This window comes from Heteronotia binoei, chromosome 4 (genome assembly GCF_032191835.1).
Source record: "Heteronotia binoei isolate CCM8104 ecotype False Entrance Well chromosome 4, APGP_CSIRO_Hbin_v1, whole genome shotgun sequence".
NCBI lineage: Eukaryota > Metazoa > Chordata > Lepidosauria > Squamata > Gekkonidae > Heteronotia > Heteronotia binoei.
Window position 1 is genome coordinate 143,463,255 of NC_083226.1, and position 25,710 is coordinate 143,488,964.

A 25,710-nucleotide genomic window follows, 5' to 3' on the forward strand; every position below is an offset into this window, starting at 1 on the left:
CTGTATTTGAGATATTAGGGCCCCATGAGCATTAAATATTCCAGAGAAGCCGCTGGACTTTGCTTTTAATGGAAGTTTATCATTAGCACAAACAGCTTACTCTCATTCCAGGAAACAGCTCTCCTCCATTATGAAGAAATCCCAAAGCATCAAAAAATTCTTACCATTAATAACCATCATATAATAAGACAGAACCATCCTTTTGTAAAGTGCATTTACTCATGAAAATGCTGCCCCAGGGGAACTCTTCATTCCAAAGAAAGGGACTCCTTCCCACCATACACATACACTATACTTACTGATCAAAGCTGGGACCCTCTCAATACAGAACTCCTATATTTAAGCAAGAAGGGATAGAGAGAAGTTAATATCTGTCCCGGAATCTGCTTTGAATCGCCTCTTACAGTAGCATATACATGTTTTGAAACTCATCCCCATTCACATGCTTGATATCTTTCCTCTACTTTCCCACTACCCCAAATCAGCTACAATTGTTCCCGAAATAATTATTCTGGGATGAGGCATTATAATTTCTTGATGGAAAAATCACCCATACATGTGTTCTAAAATATCTTAATAGGTATTTCAGTTGAGGTAGATGCATCTAGAAAACAAAACATTTTACATGGATATACAAAGTAACATTCTCATCTCTATATTTCATAGTTAAATTTATTAAACACATGGTGTAAAATCTACATTGCTGTTCCATGTTTACAGATAGGTGCTTTGTCACCATGATATGACAAGGGACTTCCACAGCCTACCTTCCTATGGGAGTTACGTTGAATACTGAGAAATTCAGGTTCATTCATGCTCTCTTCTCACTGCTTTCCCTTTATTTCCCTTAGCCTTAGCACATATGAGCTTATGTTCCAGAAACAAAATGTGAAACAGCTCTAAGGAATGTCTTGTTTCGTATGAGCACCTAGAATCTATCTTGGGAACAGGGACAACTCCTAGAGAGCTCTAAAATTCATCTGACAAAAAATACATAAAAGGGTAAATTCTTCTGATAAATTTGCAAAAATATTTGGAAGTGCCACCATCTTACAAAGTGCTGAATACACAGTGCCATCTGTGACGCTTCAGACATCTTTGTGGAATTTCTTCAACATCAGACAACTTTAGTGGAGATTATTGTGCAAATCCTCAAATGGTACAAAATTCATTCCACTTTTCAGCTGATGGCACCATACAAAGGGAAAATATGCATTAAGCTACCTTCTTTTAAAGCAACAGTACTAACTACCTTCAAACTACAGTTAATGCACATGTAAACTCTCATGCATCAGAAACCAATTTTAGGAGTAAGCAAAAGGGTTATTGGGGTATCCCACTCATTGGATACTTCTACTACCCATATGTAGAGATTGGATTGCACCTGTATTCTGACATCATCACACTACCACACATACTGTATATCTGTATTCTCCTAAGATACAACTCTCCTTCATAAGCAATTACCTTTTATTATACATCCACTAATTTATAGTTTTGTCTTTTACAAGGAAAGTGTTAGACTCTTTATGGTACTGAAATAAACCATGATTCCAGATTTTTACAGGGTAAAGTGGCATGGCTTGCTGTCAATCCAGACAGCTCTTTAATTCCAGGTCAGTGATATGGCACAAACTGTGAAATGAAGAACTAGTCACAAGAAAAAAAAATATTCCAACACACATTAAAATGTACACACAATAAAATTAATTTACATTGACAAATAGGAATGTCATTTATTAAGGCTGTGCTTTAGAGAGGATGTCTAGGGTCAAGTCGCCTTGGTCAAGGCACAGATTGGGAGGAGGTGAGCACAGCTGTCTAGAGGAGGAGGTCTATACAATCACTGATGAGGTGGGCATGCATGCAAATACAAAACTGCACAGCTGCTCTGCAACAAAACTTTGATGTAAGTGAAACAAAATACTGTGAAGTTTTTTTTTTACAAGTCCACCATTTTACTTCATTGTTTTTTTAAAAAAAATTGGCAACAGATTTCCAAAACATAAAAAAAAATTCACTATTTGAGGAAGTTAAACAACTGAAACAAAAAGTGCTTCCCAGCTCCGAAACCTGTCTGGCTTGTGCTGTCTGGGACAGAAGCATTCTGCAGGCATCTTGGGAGTGTTCCACACAACTGAAATGTTGGCCAAGGGAAGGAGAAAAAGTACATTTCCACAGACACTTCAAAAGTTTACGATCTTTCAAGTAGTTTTGACTTCTTGCAGCCTCACTCCCAAACACAACTGCATGGTACCAGCAAGGAAGGCTCAGGCATCCTTTAGCAGCAGAGATGTGCTTCAAAGAGCACGTGGTCTCTTCGGATTGATTTGTTTACTGGCCTGTTCCTCCTCTTGCAGTGCTGTGCGGAAGGATTTCACTTTATCTTTAACAAGCAAAGAAAATAAAAATCAGTTACTTGTTTGACTATGGCTCCTACATCCATGCCTCAAGGCAGTCTGTTACAGGCATAAATACACAACACAGGCCACATGTAAGTTCCCTTGGAGATCTTAAGGAGAGGTAAACACGCATGAATACAGAAAAAAAAATCTAGTGGAAGACACATAATCATGCAGGACATGTGAGACTAACATACTAATTAGTTACAGAGATTTCATTTATATATCATTATATAGTTGTCAAACATGATGGTTCTCCCTAAGAGGCGGAGGACATCTTGGGTGTTTCCCACCGTCCAATCGGAGGCAGGAATCTTAAAAAACTTCCCCTTCCTGTGGATGTGGGAACCACCCTCCTTCCAGTTTATTTCCTGCCTCGACGGAGTAGCAGCGTTTAGGCTAGGTTCCTACCCTTTCTCATTACTTGCCTATCTCTTTAAAAAAAAAAAAAAAGATACTTTTTCTTTCCCCTCAGTTCCTACCTTGTTGTTCATCTCCTGATATTCTACCTCAGATCTTTTTCTGCCTTCTCAATCCGTCCTTCAGTCCCTCTCAGCTTCTCTGCCTCCTTTCCCCCCCCCCCCCCCACTTTCTTCAGCGCTTCAGAAGCGGCGCGGCTGTTTAAACTCAAGCCGCGGCCGAGCGCACAGCATTCAAGCCGCAGAGGAGAGGGAAAATGACGCGTCGGTCAAGAGACGCGTTCATGGACGACGACCTGGTTCCTGACGCCTGGCGCGGAACCGAGAGGCCCGCCTCCGGAGCCGGCATGTCTTCTAAGCTTGCCTCGGCTACCGGCAACATGCCCTGTAGGGGCGAGAAAACCCAAAGGCGAACGCAGACAGCGCTGGTCTTCCCCAGCCACGGAGGAGGCTTCCTCGTCAGGGCTCTTCCCCACTGGCAGCGGCCATCTTGGGGAGCGCAAAAAGGCGCGAAACGGGGACAGACCTCAGCCATGCAGCTTCCAGACGCAGGAACGTCCCGATGCCAACCTCCTGGCGGGAGACTCAGTTGCAGATGTGATCCAACCTGCGCTGGAAGCCACGCAGACCTGCCAGCCCCAGTCGGACTTGGGTAACGTACCCTTTATGGGGCCCTCCTTTTTTACTGAGTTTCTTGAATCAATAAAGCAGACGGGGGGGCAGCAGTCAGGGCATCTGGCCATAGGAGACCCAGGTCCCCCAGGTCCAGTTCCCCCTCCAGATCACCTTCTCCAAAGAGGTCCAGAGGTAGCTCCAGCCACCATAGGGCTTCAAAGAAACCTCTGCTCTGTGACCAGATGGAGAGCGAAAGATCCATTTCTGAGACCCACTCTCATGATTCCTATGGGGGAGATCGGGAGGAGGGCGAATTCTTATCTGATGAGGAGATAGAGGACGTTGCAGTTCCGGAACCCTCATCACGGTTTTTTCAAGGCAGAAGAGTTCCAACCTCTTTTAGCCAAGGTGCTGTCTGCTCTAGACTTACAAGCATCACCCGAGGAGCAGGAGTCTCCCCACCCACTAGCCAACCCCAGAAACAAACCCAAGGGAAATACGGAGTTTTTCCCCAGATTCAGATCCTCTGAAAAGGTTTTTCCCTTCCCTGAGTTCTTTGAGCGTCAGTTGAAATCTGAGTGGGCCAAACCTAGTACCAACAGACAGGTACCCAATTCTATCAAGAAGCTCTATGAATTACCTGCCTTTGCTAACGATATGCTGCAAGTACCATTGGTGGATGCACCAATCGCAGCCTTACAGTCTGTTAGCCTAACAGCCTTACAGTCTGTTAGCTGAGGATGGCCATGGCTCGGTGCGAGACAACTGGGACAAAAAGATAGACTTGGCCTTGAAGAGGAGCCACGAAGCTACGGCTCTGGCCATCAAGGCAGCTGCGGCCACCTCTATAGTTTCCAGAGCAGCGATCGTCTGGATAAGACGGCTTACTCAGCTACTGCCGGACGTGGATAAACGGGTCCTGGAAGGTACCAGCAGACTCCTTAGGGCCTCCGAATTTTCAGCGGATGCCTCATTGGATGCCCTCACTTTCTCCGCTAGAGCAATGGCATCAAGCACTGTAGCAAGGCGGGGGTTATGGCTCCGGGCTTGGCCGGCAGATGTGCACTCAAAGTCCATCGTGTCAGCATACCCATTCCAGGGAGAAAAGCTATTTGGAGACACCCTGGATAAGATCCTGGTGGAAACACGGGATAAGAAAAAGGCCATGCCCAAGTATCTGCGCCGCTCCGATAAGAGAAGCTTCGGGTCTGGTTCCTTTCGTGCCTCCTCCAGCTTCTCCAAACCAAAACAGGACTTCAGAAGAACAACCTGGGGACAGTCCAAACAGAGTTTCCAAAAGGGCTTCTCCAATTCACGATTCCAGAGGAACCAGCCCGATAGGTCCGACAAATTTGAGAAGGGCCCCAAGCCCAACAAAGCATGACTGGAATTCTATTCCAGTGGGGGGCCGTCTACTACACTTCCAGCAGGCGTGGGCGGCCTCGAGGGTCGATGCTTGGACGTTGGAAATTGTTTCATGGGGTTACCCCATAGAATTCAAAAGGGCACCTCCTGTTCGTTACTTGGTGTCTCCTCTTCGCTCAAACCCAGAACAAAAAAGCATCACCCTCAAAGCAATTCAACATTTGCTGCAAATTGCAACGATAGAACCTGTTCCTCCATTGCAGAGAGGTCAAGGCGTCTATTCCATCTTCTTCACGGTGCCCAAGAAAAACGGGGGCTGGAGAGCGATTCTAGACCTGAAATTTTTTAAACAGACATATCAACCTCCGTCACTTCAGGATGGAGTCCATCAAATCTATAACGGAGTCCCTGCACCATCAGGACTACATGTCTTCTCTGGGCCTAACAGAGGCATATCTGCACATTCCAATCCTCCCAGCACATCGCAAGTTTCTTCGTTTTTTGCGTAAATGGGACTCACTACCAATTCAGAGCCTTACCCTTCGGCCTGGCGACGGCACCACGGGTGTTCACCAAGGTGTTGGTGAACCTGATTGCAATCCTCAGACAGAGAGGGATACATGTGCACCCCTTCCTCGACGACCTGCTGATAAGATCCTCGTCGAGGGAGAGTGCGGAGCAGGACGTTATACACACCATATCCTGTCTTCAACAACACGGGTTCATAATCAACATTCCCAAGAGTCATTTACAACCGTCCCAGAGGCTACAACATCTGGGTATGGTCATCGACACAAGGATGAATTCTGTTTTCCTCCCAGAAGACAAGATACTGAGGACCAAGGCATTGGTGCTCCAGTTAGTGCGGGAACCATTGTCATCTCTCCAGACCCTGGCACGACTTATGGGTCTTCTAGTCTCAAATCTGGAGGCGCTTCAATGGGGTCGCTTTTCACACCAGACAACTTCAGATGTTTTTGCGCCCTTATCAGATCCAGATCATGGAGAAGCGCCCTATGTCGTTGTCTGTTCCCAAGAAGGTCAAGGAGAGTCTCCTGTGGTGGACGAAGGACCACAACCTGCGTCAGGGGAGAACGTTCCTCGTAGAGAAGGAAATACAGCTCCTTTCGGACGCCAGACTTTCAGGTTGGGGGGCGACCCTCAACGAGATACCTACCCAGGGCCAGTGGACACCCGAGGAGGCGAGTCTTCCCATCAACCTTCTGGAACTCCGTGCGAACGGACAATATCGCTGCCAAGGCCTATTTAAACAATCAAGGGGGGTCCAGGTCGACTTCCCTTCGCAAGGAGGCCGTGAAACTGTTCGAATGGGCGGAGAGACATCTAAAGTCCATAAGGGCGGAGCATATCAAGGGGACTTGCAATATCAAGGCGGACTGGCTCAGCCGGGAGAGCATTCAATCGGGAGAGTGGTCTCCCAACAAGAAGCTTTTCTTAACGCTTCGGCCCGCCGGTGTTGGACCTCTTTGCGTCTTCTCAGAACCACCAGCTTCCTCGATTCTACACGAGGTACTACCACTACCAAGCGGAGGCCACGGACGCATTAACTTCTCCCTGGCCGCAAGGCCTTCTATACGCCTTTCCCCCAATCCCGATCATTCCGAGGTTGCTCAGAAGGATCAGGCTGCTAAGGGCCGACGTCATTCTGGTTGCTTCCTGGTGGCCGCGACTTCACTGGTTCTCATCAATCCAACAGATGTCAGTAGCGGAGCCGCTTCACTTACCAATCTGTCCAGACATGCTGTTACAGGGCCCGGTGTGGCATCCTCATACAGACTGGCTGAGGTGACCGCTTGGAGGTTGAACGGCGCTCTCTCCTAGATCTTGGTTATGCAAGTGACGTGACGATCACCATCCTAGCATCCAGAAAAAGCTCCACAACGCGGATCTACGACATGTCCTGGAAAGCCTTCCACAGATGGTGTCGGAGAAAAGCCGTGGACCCGTTGCATCCTTCTGTCCCCAAGATCCTACAGTTCCTTCAGGACGGTCTCCATTCTGGATTGAAGCCAGCTACCCTCAAACGTAAGGTGGCAGCCTTATCCTCAGTTCTCCAGCAGGTGGACGGCGTGGACCTCTCATCTCACCCCCATATTCGACGCTTCCTTAGAGGAGCCTCCATGAGTTCTCCACCACAAGTACATCGGTTTCCTACCTGGAGATTGAACCTGGTACTCTCGGCCCTAACAGGTCCTCCTTTCGAGCCCTTAAGTTCTGTATTCCTAAAGTTCATGCGTATGAAGACCATCTTTCTGGTGGCAATAACATCGGCCAGAAGAGTTTCAGAGATCGGGGCCTTATCGGTTAAGAGGGAACTGTGTGTGTGTTCCACAAGGACAAGGTGGTCCTCTATCCGGACCCTACCTTCCAACCGAAGGTCTCTTCTAGATCCCATCAGAGTCAAGAGATCAACTTACCATCCTTCTGTCCGGATCCCAAGCATCCCAAGGAGCGCACATGGCATACCTTAGACGTGCGAAGAGCAATTAAGGTCTATCTTACAAAACTGAATCTATCCGAAAATTAGACTTCATGTTCATTAATATAGCGGCTCCTAGACTGGGACAGAAGATGTCCAAATCAGCAATTAGCTACGCCATCAAGCAGTGTATATCGGAGGCGTATAAGGCGTTAAACCTTCAAGTACCACCAGGGATCACTGCACACTCAACCAGGAGTGCGGCCACCAATGCTGCCTTCAACAGGAATGCCTCCATAGAGGAGGTGTGCAAGGCAGCTACGTGGGCATCTATCTCCACTTTCATCCGACACTATAAGTTGAACGCATATGTGTCGGCGGACGCAACTTTGGCAGACGAATCCTGCAACACGTGCTGCCTGAGTAGGACGATCCCACCCTGTATGACATACTGCTATGGGAGCACCCAAGATGTCCTCCGCCTCTTAGGGAGAACGACCCTTGGCACTTACCGTGAGGGGTCCTTCTCCTAAGAGGACAGGAGGACATCTTGCCCTCCCCTTCTTCTATCGTCCTACCTCGGGCAGCATCTATCTTTTATGTGTCTGGATCTAACTTCTTCTCCTGTAGTCTCACCTACAGCTGTTGATTACTCTTTAACACAGGCTACCTGTAGTTTACATGTTTTTTCTCAGTTTCTATACGAGTTTATTTCAGTCGGTTTGGGAGGCTCATGCCAAGTTTTTGTACCGACCACCAGTTAGCTCACCTTTTTTCATAGCAGCGATGGTTGCAAGAGTTCTTTACTGCTTCTCGGAGTCACCCGAACTGGAAGGAGGGTGGTTCCCACATCCACAGGAAGGGGAAGTTTTTTAAGATTCCTGCCTCCCTGATTGGACGGTGGGAAACACCCAAGATGTCCTCCTGTCCTCTTAGGAGAAGGACCCCTCACGGTAAGTGCCAAGGGTCGATTCCCCACCCCCCTTCTGATTTAATATTGAGGAGGGAAAACACAGGTTTTTTTCCAATTACTATTCTTTTTTAAATTAAGCCAGCTATAACTTCTGTCAAATTCTCAGATGCACAAAAAGCTTTTTTCAAATAAATATAAACACATGTACCTCGAAGTTCAGTCAAAATGTAAATTTTTTGTTCTAGGATTGCTTCAAGTTGTGTAGCATACGAATCCACATCGTAGTCTACTTCTTCTGTCATTTCCAGAAGTGCTTTTTCATCTTCCAACCACCTAATAGATTCCTAACAAGATCAAAGCAAGGAGGAAGAGAAACATATATGAAGACTGGGCTGAACTTTGGTACTGTTCTCAAAATTATCAGATCCTTTTTAGTTAGCACAGAATTGTAGCAAGACTGAAAAACATTACATTCATACTGAAACAGTTTCAGGAATAAACAAAATTAATTGCCGCTTAAATGAAGACTAGAAAGAGTTGGTTTTATACCCTGCTCTTCACTATCCAAAGGAGTCTCCGAGCAACTTACAATCACCTTCCCCTCCTCTCTCAGACACACTGTGAGGTAGGTGGGAGTGAGAGAACTATGACTGACCCAAGTTCACCCAGGTGGCTGCATGTGGAGGCATGGGGAATCAAACCTGGTTCTCCAGATTAGAGTCTGTCACTCAACCACTACACCATGATGGAGCAACCCTTCCCATACAACAGGTTTAAAAGCATAACTAGTTGATCCTCTAAATCAGTGGTCCCCAACCTTTTTGGCACCAGGGACCGGTTTTGTGGAAGACAATTTTTCCAGGGTGGGGTGGGGATGGGTTTGGGATGATACAATTGTGTACTTTATTTCTATTAGTGTGCCATGGTGGTTAAGTGTGCAGACTCTTATCTGGGAAAACTGGGTTTGATTTCCTACTCCTCCACTTGCAGCTGCTGGGTTAGCCATAGCTCTTGTAGAGTTGTCCTTGAAAGGGTAGCTTCTCTGAGAGCTCTCTCAGCCCCACTTACCTCACAGGGTGTCTGTTGTGGGAGAGGAAGGTAAAGGAGATTGTGAGTCACTCTGAGACTCTGAAATTTGGAGTGGAGGGCAGGATATAAATCCAATGTCGTCTTATTATTACTACATTGTAATATATAATGAAAAAATTATACAACTCAAGGCCCGGTTGCTAACAGGCCACGGACCGGTATCGGTTCACAGCCCGGGCATTGGGGACCCCTGCTCTATATGCAGGCTATAACACTGACTATTGTTACTTCAAACTAGGGTTGCCAGCTTCTCAGGGGGCCTGGAGATCTTCCATTTTTACAACTGATCTCCAGCTGGCAGAGATCCGCTCCCCTGGAGAAAATGGCTGCTTTGAAGGGTGGACTCAACATTGTACCAGTTAGCTTGATTATAATTACATAATATATGGGCTGTTATACAAATACAAAGGATATTTCTAAAACAACATAGGAATATATAAGGAAAATATATAGCAATTAGTTTAACAAATATATGACATAGGACAATGGATTAGGTTTTAGTCTTCTTGTGAGCATTTAACCTTAGGACCCATGAGTTTGAGCACTGCTTGCTGGTCTGTGAGACAGTGGCTCAGAAGGACCCAGGTTTGGGTTTCTTGATGCCAGGCTTCAATGACTATCTGCAAAGTGAATCCTGCTTATACAAGGTAGTCACAGTTAAAATATTTTTCTTGGAGCTACTTGGCTTTCACATAACATTTACCTGGAAGACAGCTCTGTGGTCTTCTACTACTTGTTCTTCCATTTCCACCATCTGTGACACTGCTTCATGAAAAGTGAATAACTGTGGTGAAACTTCTTCCTCCTTTAAAACAAGCAAAAAACACCGCAATGAAACTCTCTAGAATTATGCATGCCAACCCCTTTTTGAAATATAAGCAGAAGGAAAGCTGTACATTGAAGAACCACCTGACATCAATAAAAAAGAACTACACAATGTAAATACACTTTCTTTTCAGAGGAGACAGTGCAATCTGAACAGGCTGCTTTCAACTTAAAGACATACAAGCTCTGTTCTGCAAAAATGCCTTTCTCTCATGCCACCACGCATGACAAAGTCAATATCGCAGGCAATGTATCTCTTTGTTATGCAGCATGGTATTACCAGATGTTGGGAACAAACAACTACAGTAAAGTTATGTGGCCTTCATGCCCTGCTGTGAGTTTCCAAGAAACATTTGCCTACCCACAGACGGAACAGAAACCTAGATCGAGTTTTATCTGATCCAACAAGACAATTCTTAAGAAACATGGCTTTCATATTCCTTAGACGTATACTTATATAGTTTGAAAAGGGAAAAAAGTAGAAGCCCCATCTAGTTTCAAAATACATTTTAGTATTGTAAAAAGTGTTTGTTTTCCAACTGAAGTGCAAGTAGAAAACAGGTAAGCTGAAAAAATAAGGGTCACAGAGAGAGAGAGAGAGATGTTCCCTGTTGTGCCGTTTCCTAAGCCAATAAAGCATTTTCTCTCAGCAATTTTTGTATACTCACTAAAAGGGTCATTTATAGCCAATATGGACATCATGCTTAAAGAGCACCACACTTCATTCCTGGGTGGGGGGAGCAATTCTGCTCCCTAAAGGCAGATTAAATTTCTACAGAAGCACTAACTGATATTTTTTAATGTTGGGTAAAAGCTGAGGCACAAGTCCTGAGATAACAGCTGAGGTGCCAAATATACTGTGATGTACACCAGGACTATGGTCACCCTGTCCCAGTCTGGTAAGCCAAACTGATCTGCCTATTCAAGGTAGACATGGAACCTTGCTTCCTAGAAATAAAGCTTTCCTGGAAAGTTCTGTTCAAACTCACAAGAAGTTCTAAATGCAGAACAGACATACTTTTTGAAGATATATCAATATGTTTCATTATCCTTAAAATGTAATATTTTTGGAGGAACAGGTGGCAGGACGAATATCTGTGCCTTATGATATAGTTAAGATCTGGAATCTTAAAATTATCTATTTGTATGGTATACTATGGACAACGTACACACAAATGCTACCGACAGAACCCCAAGCTCAAAGATGTCCAGCTTGTTCTCTTGCTTCACCATCTAAGAATTTTGTTAACAGGTTAGTTTTATCATTAAATTTATAAAGACTGTCTGATTGATGAAGAATCAGTGTGGCTTCTGCCCGGGGGAATGTTGTGTCACTATTCTTTCAGAATTCTTTTTAAGTTGTTAACCAGCATGTACATGAGGTTATCTGGTGGACTATGCACACTGAGATTATTAAAAAAGGTTTTCACAAAGTCTTTAACTAAATTTATCTAAAAGAACTTGGCAGTTACTGGAAAGAGCAAAGGTCCTCTTAAGGATCACTAAACAGTTAAAACAGAGAAAGTATAAGATTGGAACATTCACAAAAGGTAAAAGTTAACTATGAAACTTCTTAAGGCTATGTAGTAGGAATGGTACTACTGGACTTCCTTAAAATCATTTGCAGTCAGAAGGAAATATTGAGCCAGCCAAGATGGCAGGTGAAGTGAATTATTCAGGATGGTCAGGATCTTCAAAAGGATATCTTCAAACTGGATAACAAGTGAGATTTAATATTAGATGCAGGTTGAGACAAAAAATTCTAACTTTATTTATATGCTAAACTGATCTGAATTAGTTATCCAGCATAATCATAACAGAATTACAATAAAAACTCACTAAAATGTGATGGGCCAAAAGGCAAATTCTTTCTTGACAATAACCTTTTTGCAATAATTCCTAGCAAATATCAGATGTCCCAATGCCACAGTGTGGATTATACTGCAAGCACACCTACAGTACCTCAAAGAAGAGTAGAACAAAGTACAGAACTAAAGCAATAACAGTTGGGAGTTAATCTTGTTTTTAAAGAAGAAGCCTGAGAAGGGGCTCTAAATTCAGAAGAAAGAGAGAATATTTATGAGAATATTTATAGAATTATGAGCAGAGTTAAGGCACTCAAGACTTATTTTAGTTTGAGTTGGACTGATTTTATTCTTGTTTTATATTATGTTAGCCCCACGAGCTCTTTGGAGCCATGTCTGTTGAAATATAAATTCATAAAATCTAAATAAAATAAAGAGATTACCCTTCTTTGTCAAAACACAGAGGTTTAGATCCTCCAGAACTCTTCCATGGGATAAGGATTTCCACACACACAATACAATTTTCTTCCCGCCACCCCACCCCCCACACAGTCACAAATACCTCCTGAAAGTCACATTCCATAGGTAGAAATCCTTCCAGCCACAGAAAAGCTCCAGAAGATCCAAGCCACAGAATTCAAAATAGTAGCTTCACAAACAAGAGAACGTATGCAACATATTAGCCTATGCTTTGATTTAATATAAAGTCCAGACTTTCCTTGCAGCAGAATAAACAGTTTTATCAGTAAATAATTGGCCAGAGTTTGCATTTCTGCTGTGGTATGAGAGATACTCACATTTTGTTCACAAAGTAGTTTAAGATCATCTCTCTGAGGTGAGCTCCCAACACCCCACTGTGCCTCCAAGTCATCAATCTGATTTGGAGTATGATGCATGATTGGACGGATATCACCGGCAGCATTGGGATCGACAGTCAGCTCTTTTACTCTAATGTTGTAAAATAAGTGTTCATTTTAAAATTAGTAACATTTCATTTCATTCAGGGCAGAGAAAAACTCATCCATTCACATAAATGAGAGTGATGATGTCAGCCTCATGCACTCTTAAGGAGCCAATCACAATGTTCTGGATTATGGGGCCGAACTTTAGAGACTTGCAAATGCTGAAATCATAATCATTGCATAAGCATTTTAAAAAATGAACCAATACACAATTTCAATTATTCAGATGCGTGACAGTACTATAAAGGCAACATCACCACTTCTTATACATGAGGGGAAATAACAAGCCTGGGCATGAAATGCTTGAAAAAGAACAAAAAAGATGAATAATAATTGGAAAGATGATTGCAGGCCATGCAGTACCACCACCTGTCAAACAGAATGGAAACAAAATGGAGGTGATGGCTATAAAGGCAGGGAGAGCAAGTGAAGGTTTGTCTGTAAAATTACATAGCTGAAGAGAGGAGGAAAAACCCTCAAAATAAAGATTCCATGTAAAGAATGAAGTAGACCTGGTGATCGAAGGAGAAAAGTCGTCATACTCATAGGAAGGAGAGAGATCAGAGCGACTGCCACTACCCTGTGAGAAGGGAATGTCCGAAGGACTAATTCCAAATTCCTTTACTCTGCAGCAGCAAGATACAGCAGCAAATTAAAAGAAAGTGTTCTTGTAAAGACAGTAAAAATTACAGAGTTTTATTTCAGTTAGTCATTTGCATAGCCCTTTTGCTAGTGCCCAACAAACCACCTCAATAACCCTCATTGTGACCTTCTAAGAGGTCACTGTTACAACACTGGGACCAATGAATCAATGGGTCCGGTGGAATGCCAGTAGTTTCAGCCTTCTCAGTACTAGATCACACTGACTTTGTGGAATTCAGCCCTTCTACAGCTTCAGGAACTGAAACAAATAATTGTTGATCTATCTTGATATTGACTAGGGATGGGCATGAACTGAAAAACAAATCACAATTCAAGGTTTGTTTCATATTGGTTCAGTCTTTGGTGATTTGTTTCATTTGTTTTTCCAGACAGCTTGGCACCAATTAAATCAATTACTAGGCAACACTAGGGGTGGGTTTCTGGGTGCCCTAGAAACACCCATAGCAGTTTTCCATAGTTTGATTGGGAGCCAATCACAGAGCTCCCATTCTGCTCTAGGGGAGCAGACACCTTGACTCAGCTGCTTTCACTTTGCAGCAGAAAGAGAGAAGAGTTAGTTATTGCGAGAGCTGAAGCTGAGCTTCCAGGGGGCATCTGCTTTGGCGGGTTATAACTTGGGATATTCCAAATCCAATCTTTGCTGAACTTGGAGGGCAGGTGGAAAACAGCCTGCTGAAGACTCCCAGTGATTGTGACATCTCTAACTTGCAAGGGGACTGTTCTACACCTCCTGAACCAAACAAACCAAGTGAACCACAAACTTGTTCGGGCAATCAAATGAACCACAAACCAACATGAACCACCATTTTCCCAGTTCATGCCCATCTCTACTATTGACCAGATGTTAGTGACCCAGACCAACATGTTCTACACATCTGGATATACAAACATGCAGATGTGCATTTCTACCATCTATTTGCGATATATAAGTTCTCAGAAGGTGGTACACTGAAAATGAAGACTATGTATGAACTAACAAGTGCAGAGTCTAATAACACTGACATACCAGACGATTGCATACTATGTCAAAAGAACCCATATTTCAGCATAAGCTCAAAAGAGTTTTTGGTAAAGCATCACAACAAATATATCTAGCATGATAGCTCCCCACCCATTCTTGCCATCCTGACACAGAACAATATATATTTCCCAGTATGGTACATCAAAACACACTTCTTTCAGAAGCGAATGCTCAAAACAGGATGTGAAGGTCAAGTGTTCACTGCTGCCTAACAGAACAGCATGTTAAATATTTCAGCATACCCTTTCACTGTATCAGCACCCTTAGAGGGCAGCTGCAGTTGTTCACTTGCTGATTCATCACACTCCATTTGTCTTAAGGCCAAGGTCTTCCCCACCCTCAACTTAAAGCACACTGAAGCAACTTATAGCAGGGAGAGCACATCAGGATCAGTTGTCAGCACTTCAGGCCAACCCATCTCCAAATAATTCTCAATTTCAGGGCAAGCCAGCAAGTGTAAAACTGAAGCCCAAGAGACTCAACTTTGTGTTTGTAGAGCAGCCACAAATATATCCAAATATTGTGAGACTGGTTTATGTTCATTTTGAAGTGCATCCAAATATTAAAGAAAGAAAAATGTTTGGATCCACCTCCAAATGTGAATTTCCTAGGCATGTAAAAAAGTCACCTATGAACAACAATATGCAACAGTTGTGGAAACGCTAAAAATTGATTTTAAAAAACAACAGCGTCTCATACCTATTAGCGTATCTTAGTGTGTTCAGAGTGTTCTCACAAGATGCCATCCCTGGAGAAATAGTGGCAATCTGGGAGGAAAACATACCAGAATCCAGCAAGTTATTTTCTTTGAGAGCAGTAATAGCCACAGACTTTTAAGAAAGTATGTCCAAAGCAGTATTTGTACCACATAGAGAGGAATTTTTAAATATCAGCAAGCATACTATATCCAAGTCATGTATATTAGGTGCTTAATCATTCCATATTCCATTTAATCTGCAATCTCATTTTTGATCATACTAAAACATTCAGGAGACTACAAAAAAGTAGGAAGACAGGGGAATACTAAAAAAAAATAAAAAATATTTAAATTTGTCAATGCAACAGGGCATAACAAAAATACATAAAACAGGTATAATATACAGAAATAGGTAGTCATTCACATAAAATGTAAGGCCAAGTCTCAACATGGCAGCCAGTGTCATACCTAAAATAGTAAGCAAACCCCCATTTGACACATCTGAACACACATGAAAGTAAGACCATAGCATAGTGGCTGGTGCACCTGCTTTGCATGCAAGAGCACCCAGGCTCAATTTCCACCTCCTCCTGCTAAATGGATCAGGTAGTAATTATGTGAAATGCCTCTACCTGAGGCCCTGGAGAACTCTGCCAGTCAGAGCAAACAATGCTGATTTCAATTGAGCAGCATCTAACTCGGTAAAAGGGACTTCATGTGTGTTCAAATAATAACTTTATAAATTCAATTGTCCACTACACTCACACATAATTTGAAATAATCTTGGCACCATCCTGCAGCTGCAAAGGCTTAAGAAGTTATCATTCTTGTAGTCAAATTCTTTTATTTCAAAGTTAATATTATTAAAAAAATAACTAACTGGGCCACTAAAGTGTGAAAGACAGGATATATAGGAAGACACATCGAGAAACAGCAAAAAACATTTGTTGATAGCTAAGTAGTATCAATTTTTTTCATAGAGGGCACTTTTGTAATTCTGGTGAGTAGTTGATTTTGATGTCTATTCTTGATGAGGTGGTGTTGGCTGCAGTTGGCTGCTCTCTTGTCTCCAGAAACACTAAGTGTTTTCAGTGTTTTTAAAGACTCTTTTAAATTGTTTTAAAGTTTTTAAGGCCGTGCTGTTGTTTTTAAAACTTTGACTAAAGGATCTGACAGTGTTTTCCTTGTTTTATAAACTTTTCTCACTGAGAACTGATATCTCTCAGCCTAATTAAAGCCATTATCCAGATAAGAACAGTTCTGACGGTAAACTTTGAGCTGTTTTTTTTTTTTTTTAACTTCCAAAGACCTTCTTGAAACTACAGCTCCTTTCAAGGACTTTGCTGATGACTTGTTACTCTGGGTGGCTTAGCAATCTGAAGCTGAGAAAAAGAGCATTGAGACAAGAGCACTGTAAATTATGCCAGCAGAGAAGCACGCAAGGGAATTGGAAGAGGAGGTTGTATCATCTCCAGCCTTTAAACAATCAAAAATTAAAGATTTCTTTAGGCCAAGTGAGAATGGAAGTGACAAATCCCCTCCTACTTACACTGTAGAAGCAGTGTTGTTCTTAAAGGTGCAATTGACTCCTATTTTGTAGAAACAACAAATCGTTTTTCTCCCTTGGAGTCTGTCTGTGAGGATGATATGAGTAACCTATTTGAAGATTCTTCTTCAGAAACATGGGCTCGGCACCTTAAAGCAACATCACCCTCAGAGATGGCTGGACTCCCTGCTTCAAACAGTCTGTTAACTCTAATTGCAAGAACTGTGGAATGTATCCTTACCAACATTCAAAATATTGGCACTCAAGTGAGCCAATTAACCTCTGCAATTGAAAACCTATCTGTAAACTCTTCAATTGAGTAGTTTCCACAACCACACCAAAACTCAATGATAATGTACTGAGAAAATTGGAACCAAAATTGCCAAAAGAGAACAACACATCATACTGGATATGTGAACCTCCTCTTCTAATTTTTAAATTCAAGTTCACAGCCAACAGTTGAAGACGATATAAATAATCCTAAGAGAATTCACTAAGAGGTTTGGTTGTGAAGAAAAAAGAGACTTCTGTCCCTAGATCACAGTTTAAGAATACAATGACACCTGAGAATACAGAAGCTACTGTCTTATTTTCTACAGGATCTATTACCATGTAGAGAAGATTCCCAACAGGCATGTTTACAACAGTACAAAGCATTGCAACTTACCATACAGGTGCGAGAGTTCTCTCCTATGAATGAATCTCTTAGGACCTGAGTAAGTTTACTCGCTCTGAATGGAGTATGAGGTTTATTTCGGCCTAAGGCTCTGATGCACTCCTGCAAGAATAAACATGTTTATGCTTTATCATCCTCAAGACCAGTGCAAAAACATTTTAATATAACTGCTACCAACAAGTTGGGGTAGGGGAGACAGACAAATACTATATGACAGACTGCTCTGTTCTAAGCTAATGCTAAAAAACTGCATGCCAGCTTTCATTATACCTCATTAAAGAAAGACAGATCTGACATTAAACCTCAAGGCTATTATATTACTGGGATTGTGTGCTGCAAAAGCTTGGAACTTTAAGCCTGAGCAGAACATTAACACACGAGTCTAATGGAGGCATGGAGCAAATGGCTAATACTTTTAATTGCTATGGTTCCTCATGTCTTTTGCAGCACTGTGCCCCACAGCACTACATGAGTCACTCAAGCCAAAGACTGAAAGAGAGTTCTTGGCATCCTCTGTTGTTGCAGATTCTTTCAAAAGCTTTGGGGGGAAGGCTTCTTCAGGTTAACTGCAAAACTCAACTTAAAAAGAAACCTGAAAAGGCCTCCAGGCTTATTTTTTGCACATGTGTAGAAGTCATGAATTAACACAAACTAGTATCTTCAGACCCTCAAAAGGATTTCCCCTCTCCATTAAAAAAAAAAAATTGTCAGCAGCCCTTCTCCAGGACTGCAACGCTAATATGGAAATAAGCCACACATCATTGTTGTCGGTTATTAATCCCTCACCTCACTGAGACCCAAAGTGGCTTACATCATTCTCCTTTCCTCACTTTATCCTCACAACCACCCTGTGAGGGAGAGCAGGCTGAGTGTGTGACTGGCCCAAGGTCACTAAATAATCTTTCATGGCAGAGTGGAAATTTGAATCTGAGGATCCTAGTCTGACATTATGCTAACCACCACACTATACTGGCAGAGAGCAAAGTTTATCAGGATATTTCACTGTCATACTATTATTTGTACTATATTTACATTTCATTGTTGATTATTTTGCTGAAAACAGTTTTGGGTATTTCAGCAGAACACACACATATACCTGACTAAAAAATAAAACAAAAAACATCACAAACGAAATGAAAATGCTAAAAACTGGGGGGGGGGGGGGTTAACTGAAGAATAGATCAATGGGAGCTGCCTTCTAAATCAGGATTCGCCTTCCATGACATAGAAATGCTGTTCTTCTAATCTCTTAGGCATTTGTTCCTCAGCCAGCATTCCCTGTTACATTACAACAGTCTGTCTCCCCTTTGCACCTAAGTGGACTTCTGCTCCTACTAGTATTTAGAGCTTCCAAGTCCCACCTACAGGTTCACCCTGTAAGTAAGCACCATTGAACAATAGTGGGCCATACTTCTGAGCAGGCATACAAAGGATTGCACTCTAGGTTTCTTATGGCACTTTATAAAACATGCACACACCCCACAGCATTAACATACATTCACAGAGGCTACAATCTGGGAATTGGAACTAGAGGGAGCAGAGTTCCCTGAGCATTTGTGAACCCCAATGACAGCAGGTGAGAAATTGAGCCTACACTAGAATCTGCACAGAACTCCAAGAGGCTTTTTTATAATCCCTGCTCCATGTTAACATTCTGAAGACAAGTTCCACTATGAAGACACATTCTCAAACGTTCCACAGTTTGAGGGCACATTGCAAGTAGTGTTGTAATTATTGGACAAGCAAGCATACTGAACTTTATGGAAATCTGAAGCACAAGACAGAAAGTCATTTTTAGGACATTTTCAAGATACTTATGAATGTCACCAACATCTCAGCTTATGTACACTCTAATGTTCAAAAATTCCTTTTCTATATTACATTACTTTCAGCTACTGTAAACATTACATGGATCCAGAAATCCTAATTAGCAATTGAGAGACAGCTGAACAACAGCCATCGTCTCTATTTGTTGAAATAGCGAAGAGCAATCTTGTAGATTTTACACTGTGCATGATTTAACCCAATTAAGTCAGCAGAGAGATTTCGAATCATCATCTTAAGGCTACTGCACAGCAGACACAAAGCCACAATCATGCCTTCAATCAGCATACACCATCTCTTTCTTTTTCTTTCTATGAAACTGGAAAGTTAGATCACTAGTTTGCAATTTTCAGTGAGTCCTAATGCAGTCATTTTAATCATTTAAAACATTTTGATACTACTTTCTCATCCGATCATGGTCTCAAGTTGTTACATTACAATTCCTTGGTTGGAGCCAGTGCAAAATTTGCACTCATGCTAGACCTCTTGTGCAGCACAAGTAAAACTCAAGAAAAAGATGACAGCAGCTTCTATCCATGCTTGCATTTCTGCTTGCAGAAGATGTTGTGCAACCTTTTTTTGGACACAATATTATACATGGAGGGAAGCACTGGGTGTTATGCTAAATCCATTTATGCATTTGTGCATTGCTGGATCCAAGCCCCATCTAGATATTTTTAAAATAGTGGACCAATGTGGCTATTTAAGCTAATCATAATGCAGAAGACTGATGGTATGACGTTTCAGCATGTATAAGCAACCTAATAAAGTTATGAACATTGCAGTTCTAATACAACAGCTGTGTACTAGGCAGATAGTCTTGTTCTACATAAGAACATAAAAGAAGTCATGTTGGATCAGGCCAAGGACCCATCCAGTTCAACACTCTGTGTCACACAGTGGCCAAAAAAAATGTCACACAGTGCCATCAGGAGGCCAGGACACTAGCCATAACATATGTGTTATGTATTAAATGCCAATAAGCCATTTCTGATTTATGGCGACCCTATGAATTGATGTTTCAGAGAGGTAGAGGAACTAGAGATCAAATTGCCAACATTCAATGGATTACGGGGAAAGCATGGGAGTATCAGAAAAACGTCTATTTTTGCTTCATTGACTATGCTAAAGCCTTTGACTGTGTGGATCACAACAAACTGTGGCAAGTGCTTAAAGAGATGGGAGTACCAGACCACCTCACATGTCTCCTGAGAAACCTGTATAAGGGTCAAGAAGCAACTGTCAGAACAGGATATGGAACAACTGATTGGTTTAGAATAGGAAAAGGAGTTCGACAAGGATGTGTATTGTCACCCTGCTTATTTAATTTATATGCAGAGTACATCATGCGAAATGCTGGCCTGGATGAAGCACAAGCAGGAATTAAGATTGCCGGGAAAAACATTAACAACCTCAGGTATGCAGATGACACTACTCTAATGGCAGGAAGTGAGGAGCACCTAAAGAACCTCTTGTTGAGGGTGAAAGAGTAGAGCACAAAAGTAGGCTTGAAACTCAACATCAAAAAAACTAAGATCATGGCATCTGGCCCCATCACACCTTGGCAAATAGAAGGGGAAGACATGTGCGACTGAACAACAACAACAACAAATGTCCTATTATGAACAGCTTTGCTCAGGTCTTGCAAACTGAGGGTCACGGCATCCTTTTTTGAATCAATTCATTTCATGTTGGGTCTTCCTCTTTTCCTGATGCCTACAACTTTTCATAGCACTGTTATCTTTTCTAGTGGGTGTTGTCTTCTCATAATATGACCAAAGTATGATACCCTCATTTTGGACATTTAAACTTCTAGGGAGTGTTCAGGCTTGATTTGATTTAAAACCCACTTATTTGTCTTTTTGGTGATCCACAGTATCTATAAAATGCTCCAACACCACATTTCAAATTAATCAACTTTCTTATCAGTTTTTTTATTGTGCTGCTTTCACACACATGCATAGTAATAGGCAATACTACAATATAGTATAGTTCCACTTGTACAGAACTGAAATTGTTTAAACAATTGGTAAATCCAAATATATTGGCTGCATTGTGAAACTGCTCAGATACCTTTGTCTCCAGAATATGTACAGGAACTCTGAAATGGACTTCCCCTAACACTTCCAGAAATTAGGCCTGGTAAAAGTCATCTGTTTAGTTAAGTACCAGTTCAATCCAGACAGACTAAGATTAAGAGGAAAACCAAATCTTCAAAGGAGACGTTGTTTATGAAAGTGCCCCCCCCAAAAAATGCATGACTTGAACCAGTCCACCTGGATGAACATATCTGATACTTAAGAATGCAGTAACAGAATTTAAATATTTTAATAGCAATGACATCTCATGCCAACTCAGATGGGAGGAAAAACCTCATATGAACATGGAAGACAAGAAAGTTTCTTAAAGGATCAGATCACTGGTTCAATATTGTCTAAATTTTTACTTATGGCAGCTCTTCATTATCTCAGGTTGAGGAAAGTCCTTCCCAACACCTGCCATCTGGGAACTTTTTAGCCAGAGATACTAGTAACTGAACTTTGGACCTTTGTCATGCAAAGCATGTACTATACAATACAACCCCTTTTATTAATAGTCTGGAAGTTTAAGACTTCCAGAAACAAGCCATGATTTGATAAACTCAACTAAAAGTCAGAATACATAAAAGGGAAATGAAAAGCTGCTCAGTTAGAGTAGTCCTTTGTATTCCCCAAAATAGTAATTCAGAACATCTGTAGCTGCTTGCATATTCTTAATCCTCCTATATAATTATAGGCATTTAGAAGATGACAAACAAAGCACTGCAACAGCAAAACACTAAACTACCGTTAAGTACAAATAAACTCTCAATCTTAAATTAATCCTTTTTCTCTTTGTGCCGGGAAAGCACATCAATTGTAAAAATGGATATATTATGGCCATTTACAGCAGGAGTTATTCTAAGAGCAAGTAACACACACTGCAAAGAATTGTGAAAATGTTTACTAAGACAGATCTAATATTTTGCTCTAAACTCATTTATTAGCTTGGACTTGATACTAAGCACTTTCCTCCGAAAGAGGTCTTAGAAAAACATTTGAAAGGCACAACAAATGACAGCAATATAGACAGAACTATCAAAAGCAGTATAACTATATTGGTGTGTCTCAGGTATGCATATGACATCTATATTTTCATTACAAATGTGATAAACAGCTGCCGCATATTTTGAATTTTTTTTAAAAAAAATCGTTTTCATAATGAAGTCATGCACTACTTGCAATCCATTTCTGACAGCACTTAATTCAGTTTAGTTTCTATTTTTCTTTTCGGTGAGTCAGACGAGTAGGCATGTCTGAAGGCAACCGTGTTATTATGCATTGCTTTTGCTAATTACTAATCTTCATCTTTTGTAAGCAACCAAAATATACACAGTAGAATAAAATAGAGACAATATCCTCTCTCTCATGCAGATTGCTGTTTAGTTATCCCAACAGCTGTTTATACACAACACGCTGCTCCAAGAAACCAATGGCAGAGCTATATTTTCTGCCCTTCCAGCCTTCTTGCTTGCTGTGGCTGTGGCTCACCCTCAATCTTGACGGCATGTATGGAAGACAGCATTAGAATAGGAAGGAATCACACAATGGAAGGTATAACTTCCATGAATATAGACGTCCTGATCTACACTTATAGGTTCACATACATCTAGTTTCCAAAGAATAAGAAGCTAACAAAGCACCTTGAACTACAAGGAAGGGCTGGGTATAAATGCTTTAATAAATAATATGTTAAAATAAATAAACCAGACAAATTAAAGCAATGGAGAAGACAATTTCTGCTTCCCAATTATCAACAGCATTGAGGGAAAAAATCATGTATAGTGACAAGAAAAGTCGCATAGATTTAGACTAAGATACTGAGAGGGACAGCAGAAAAAACTATATACGAATGGGAGAATTCCCATATTGAGATATAAAATCGATATCTCTACCTGTAAAGGGATTTTACCAAACCTTTGTAAGGCTTTTAAACTGTATTCTGGGAGAAAAACTCACAGACCTTGTAAAAGCAGGAAGTATGACTTTCCATGCCCCTAGGGTCCAATGCAGCTTTCTGCTTCAAGCTTCCTGCTAACAGAACAAGACTGTGATTTTGCCACCAATGTGCTCCAACAGCTTAAAGCAGAAAAGAGTCTGTTTAATCTCATAGCCTTATATTTATGTTCGACTTGTCCAAGCATGGACAAGAGTGAGTGAATAAGAAAACAAAATGAATGGAAGCATGAGCTGAAGATCCTGGCTCAGGGAAGACCTGGAACAACACAAATATAGAGACCACAAGCTGGAAGGCCCCAAGATGACATATACCCTGGTGATCCAAAAGGGCTATCAGCAGCTCCCTACCAGGAGAAAAGAGGTCCCAGAGGCCGTGAATAAAGACACATGGCAGCAGATTTCAGAATACCTTTGGTTAAAACAACTTTATTTGGTAACATATGGTAACAGATTATATTCCTTGCATCATTAATAACTTATTTTATCTATCCCATATATTACTTTCTACCCACCCCTCCCCCCGTTACTTGACCCCCGCCGGTGTTATTTACTTAAAGTACTAATGTTTAAAGGTACCCTTAACTAATAAAAACAAAAATTAATATTCTTTTTTCTAAGAATCATTATCAAAAATTGTCCAATGTCCTTTTATTTTCCACTCTTTTTCTACATATCTTCTGAACTTTTTCCACTCCATCTTAAAAACTTCTAAATCATAGTCTCTTAAAATTCTTGTTAATTTGTCCATTTCACTCCATGTCATAACTTTTACAATCCAATCCCATTTCTCTGGTATTTTTTCTTGCTTCCACAACTGCGCATATAATGTCCTAGCAACTGAAAGCAAGTACCAAATTATAGTTCTATCTTCTTTTGGAAATTTTTCCATTTGTAATCCCAACAGAAAAGTCTCTGCAACTTTCTTAAATTCATATCCCAAGATCCTAGAAATTTCTTATTGAATCATCTGCCAATACTTTTTTTGCTCTTTCACAAGTCCACCACATATGGTAGAAAGAACCTTCATGTTTTTTACATTTCCAACATCTGTCTGGCATCTTATTATTCATCTTTGCCAATTTCTTAGGAGTCATATACCATCTATACATCATTTTAAAACAGTTCTCTTTGATACTATGACACGTTGAAAGCTTCATAGAGTTCTTCAACAAATATTCCCAAGTTTCCATCTGTATTTCTTTATTTACATTAATTGCCCACTTAATCATTTGAGATTTCACTACTTCATCTTCTGTAGACCATTTTAAAAGTAATTTATATAATTTTGAAATTAATTTTTCATTGTCTCCAAGCAGAACTTTTTCCATTTGTTTGCTCTTTTCTTATTCCTTCATTTTAATGTCATTCTCCACCAAGCTCTTTATTTGTTGCATTTGAAACCAATCATATTTATTATTCAGCTCTTCAGCAGTTTTCAATTCTATTTTACCACTTTGTATTTTTAATAGTTGATTATATGACAACCACTTTTCTTCACCCATCTCAGCTGTTATTTTTATCACTTCGGCTGGCACTATCCATAACGGTTTTCTTTCATCTCCATATTTCTTATATTAGCAAGCTGTTTCTTATATAATGGTGAGAAAAAAAGCCGTCTATCTTTTTTCCCCATAATACATATAAGTGTGCCAGCCAAATTTATTTCCATGACCTTCCAACGCTAGGAGTTTTTTGTTTAACAACATTATCCATTCTTTTATCCATACTAAGCAAACTGCTTCATGATACAATTTTAAGTCTGGTAATTGAAATCCGCCTCTCTCTTTTGCAGCTGTTAAAATTTCCATTTTAATTCTTGGTTTCTTTCCCGCCCACACAAATTCTGAAATTTTTCTTTGCCATCTATTAAATTGCTTATTGTCTTTCACAATCGGAATAGTTTGAAACAAATACATTATTCTTGCTAGAATATTCATTTTAATTGCGGCTATTCTACCCAACAGTGACAAATTGTTTATTCCACTTTAACATATCTTCATCCATTTTACGCTATAGCTTCTCATAATTATTTTTGAACAAATCAATATTCTTCATTGTTATCTCCATACCCAAATATTTTACCTTGGAGGTAACTTCACAGCCCGTTAGTCTCTGCAGTTCTTGTTGCTTAATTATTTGCATATTTTTACATAGAAGTTTTGTTTTTTCTTTATTAATACAAAGTCCCGCCAACTCCTCATATTCTTGTATTTTGGCTAACAACAAAGGTGTGACTTGTATGGGGTTTTCATTTATAAACATTATATCATCTGCAAATGCTCTGTATTTATAAGTAAATCCTTTTACTTTTAATCCTTCTATTTCTTTATCTTCTTGAATTTGCATCAGTAATATTTCAAGAGTCATTATAAACAACAATGGGGAAAGTGGACAACCTTGTCTTGTACCTT

General features: G+C 40.9%; 1 protein-coding gene across 5 annotated transcripts in view; it reads right to left on the reverse strand.

Annotated features, from left to right (window-relative positions):
* Window positions 1-654: 654 nt before the first annotated feature.
* KIF2A (kinesin family member 2A) overlaps window positions 655-25,710 on the reverse strand; it is an 80,512-nt gene continuing 55,456 nt past the window's right edge. For 2 of the 5 annotated variants that reach the window (XM_060235928.1, XM_060235926.1), the window contains exons 15-21: window positions 17,430-17,540; window positions 15,219-15,286; window positions 13,348-13,461; window positions 12,671-12,821; window positions 9,947-10,048; window positions 8,363-8,498; window positions 655-2,386 (exon numbers count right to left, since the gene is read on the reverse strand). In XM_060235928.1, coding sequence (XP_060091911.1) covers window positions 2,301-2,386; window positions 8,363-8,498; window positions 9,947-10,048; window positions 12,671-12,821; window positions 13,348-13,461; window positions 15,219-15,286; window positions 17,430-17,540 — 768 coding nt within the window. In that variant the 3' untranslated portion in view covers window positions 655-2,300. The remainder of the gene's footprint in view (window positions 2,387-8,362; window positions 8,499-9,946; window positions 10,049-12,670; window positions 12,822-13,347; window positions 13,462-15,218; window positions 15,287-17,429; window positions 17,541-25,710) is intronic. The other 3 variants (XM_060235929.1, XM_060235930.1, XM_060235927.1) reach the window with 2 other exon arrangements.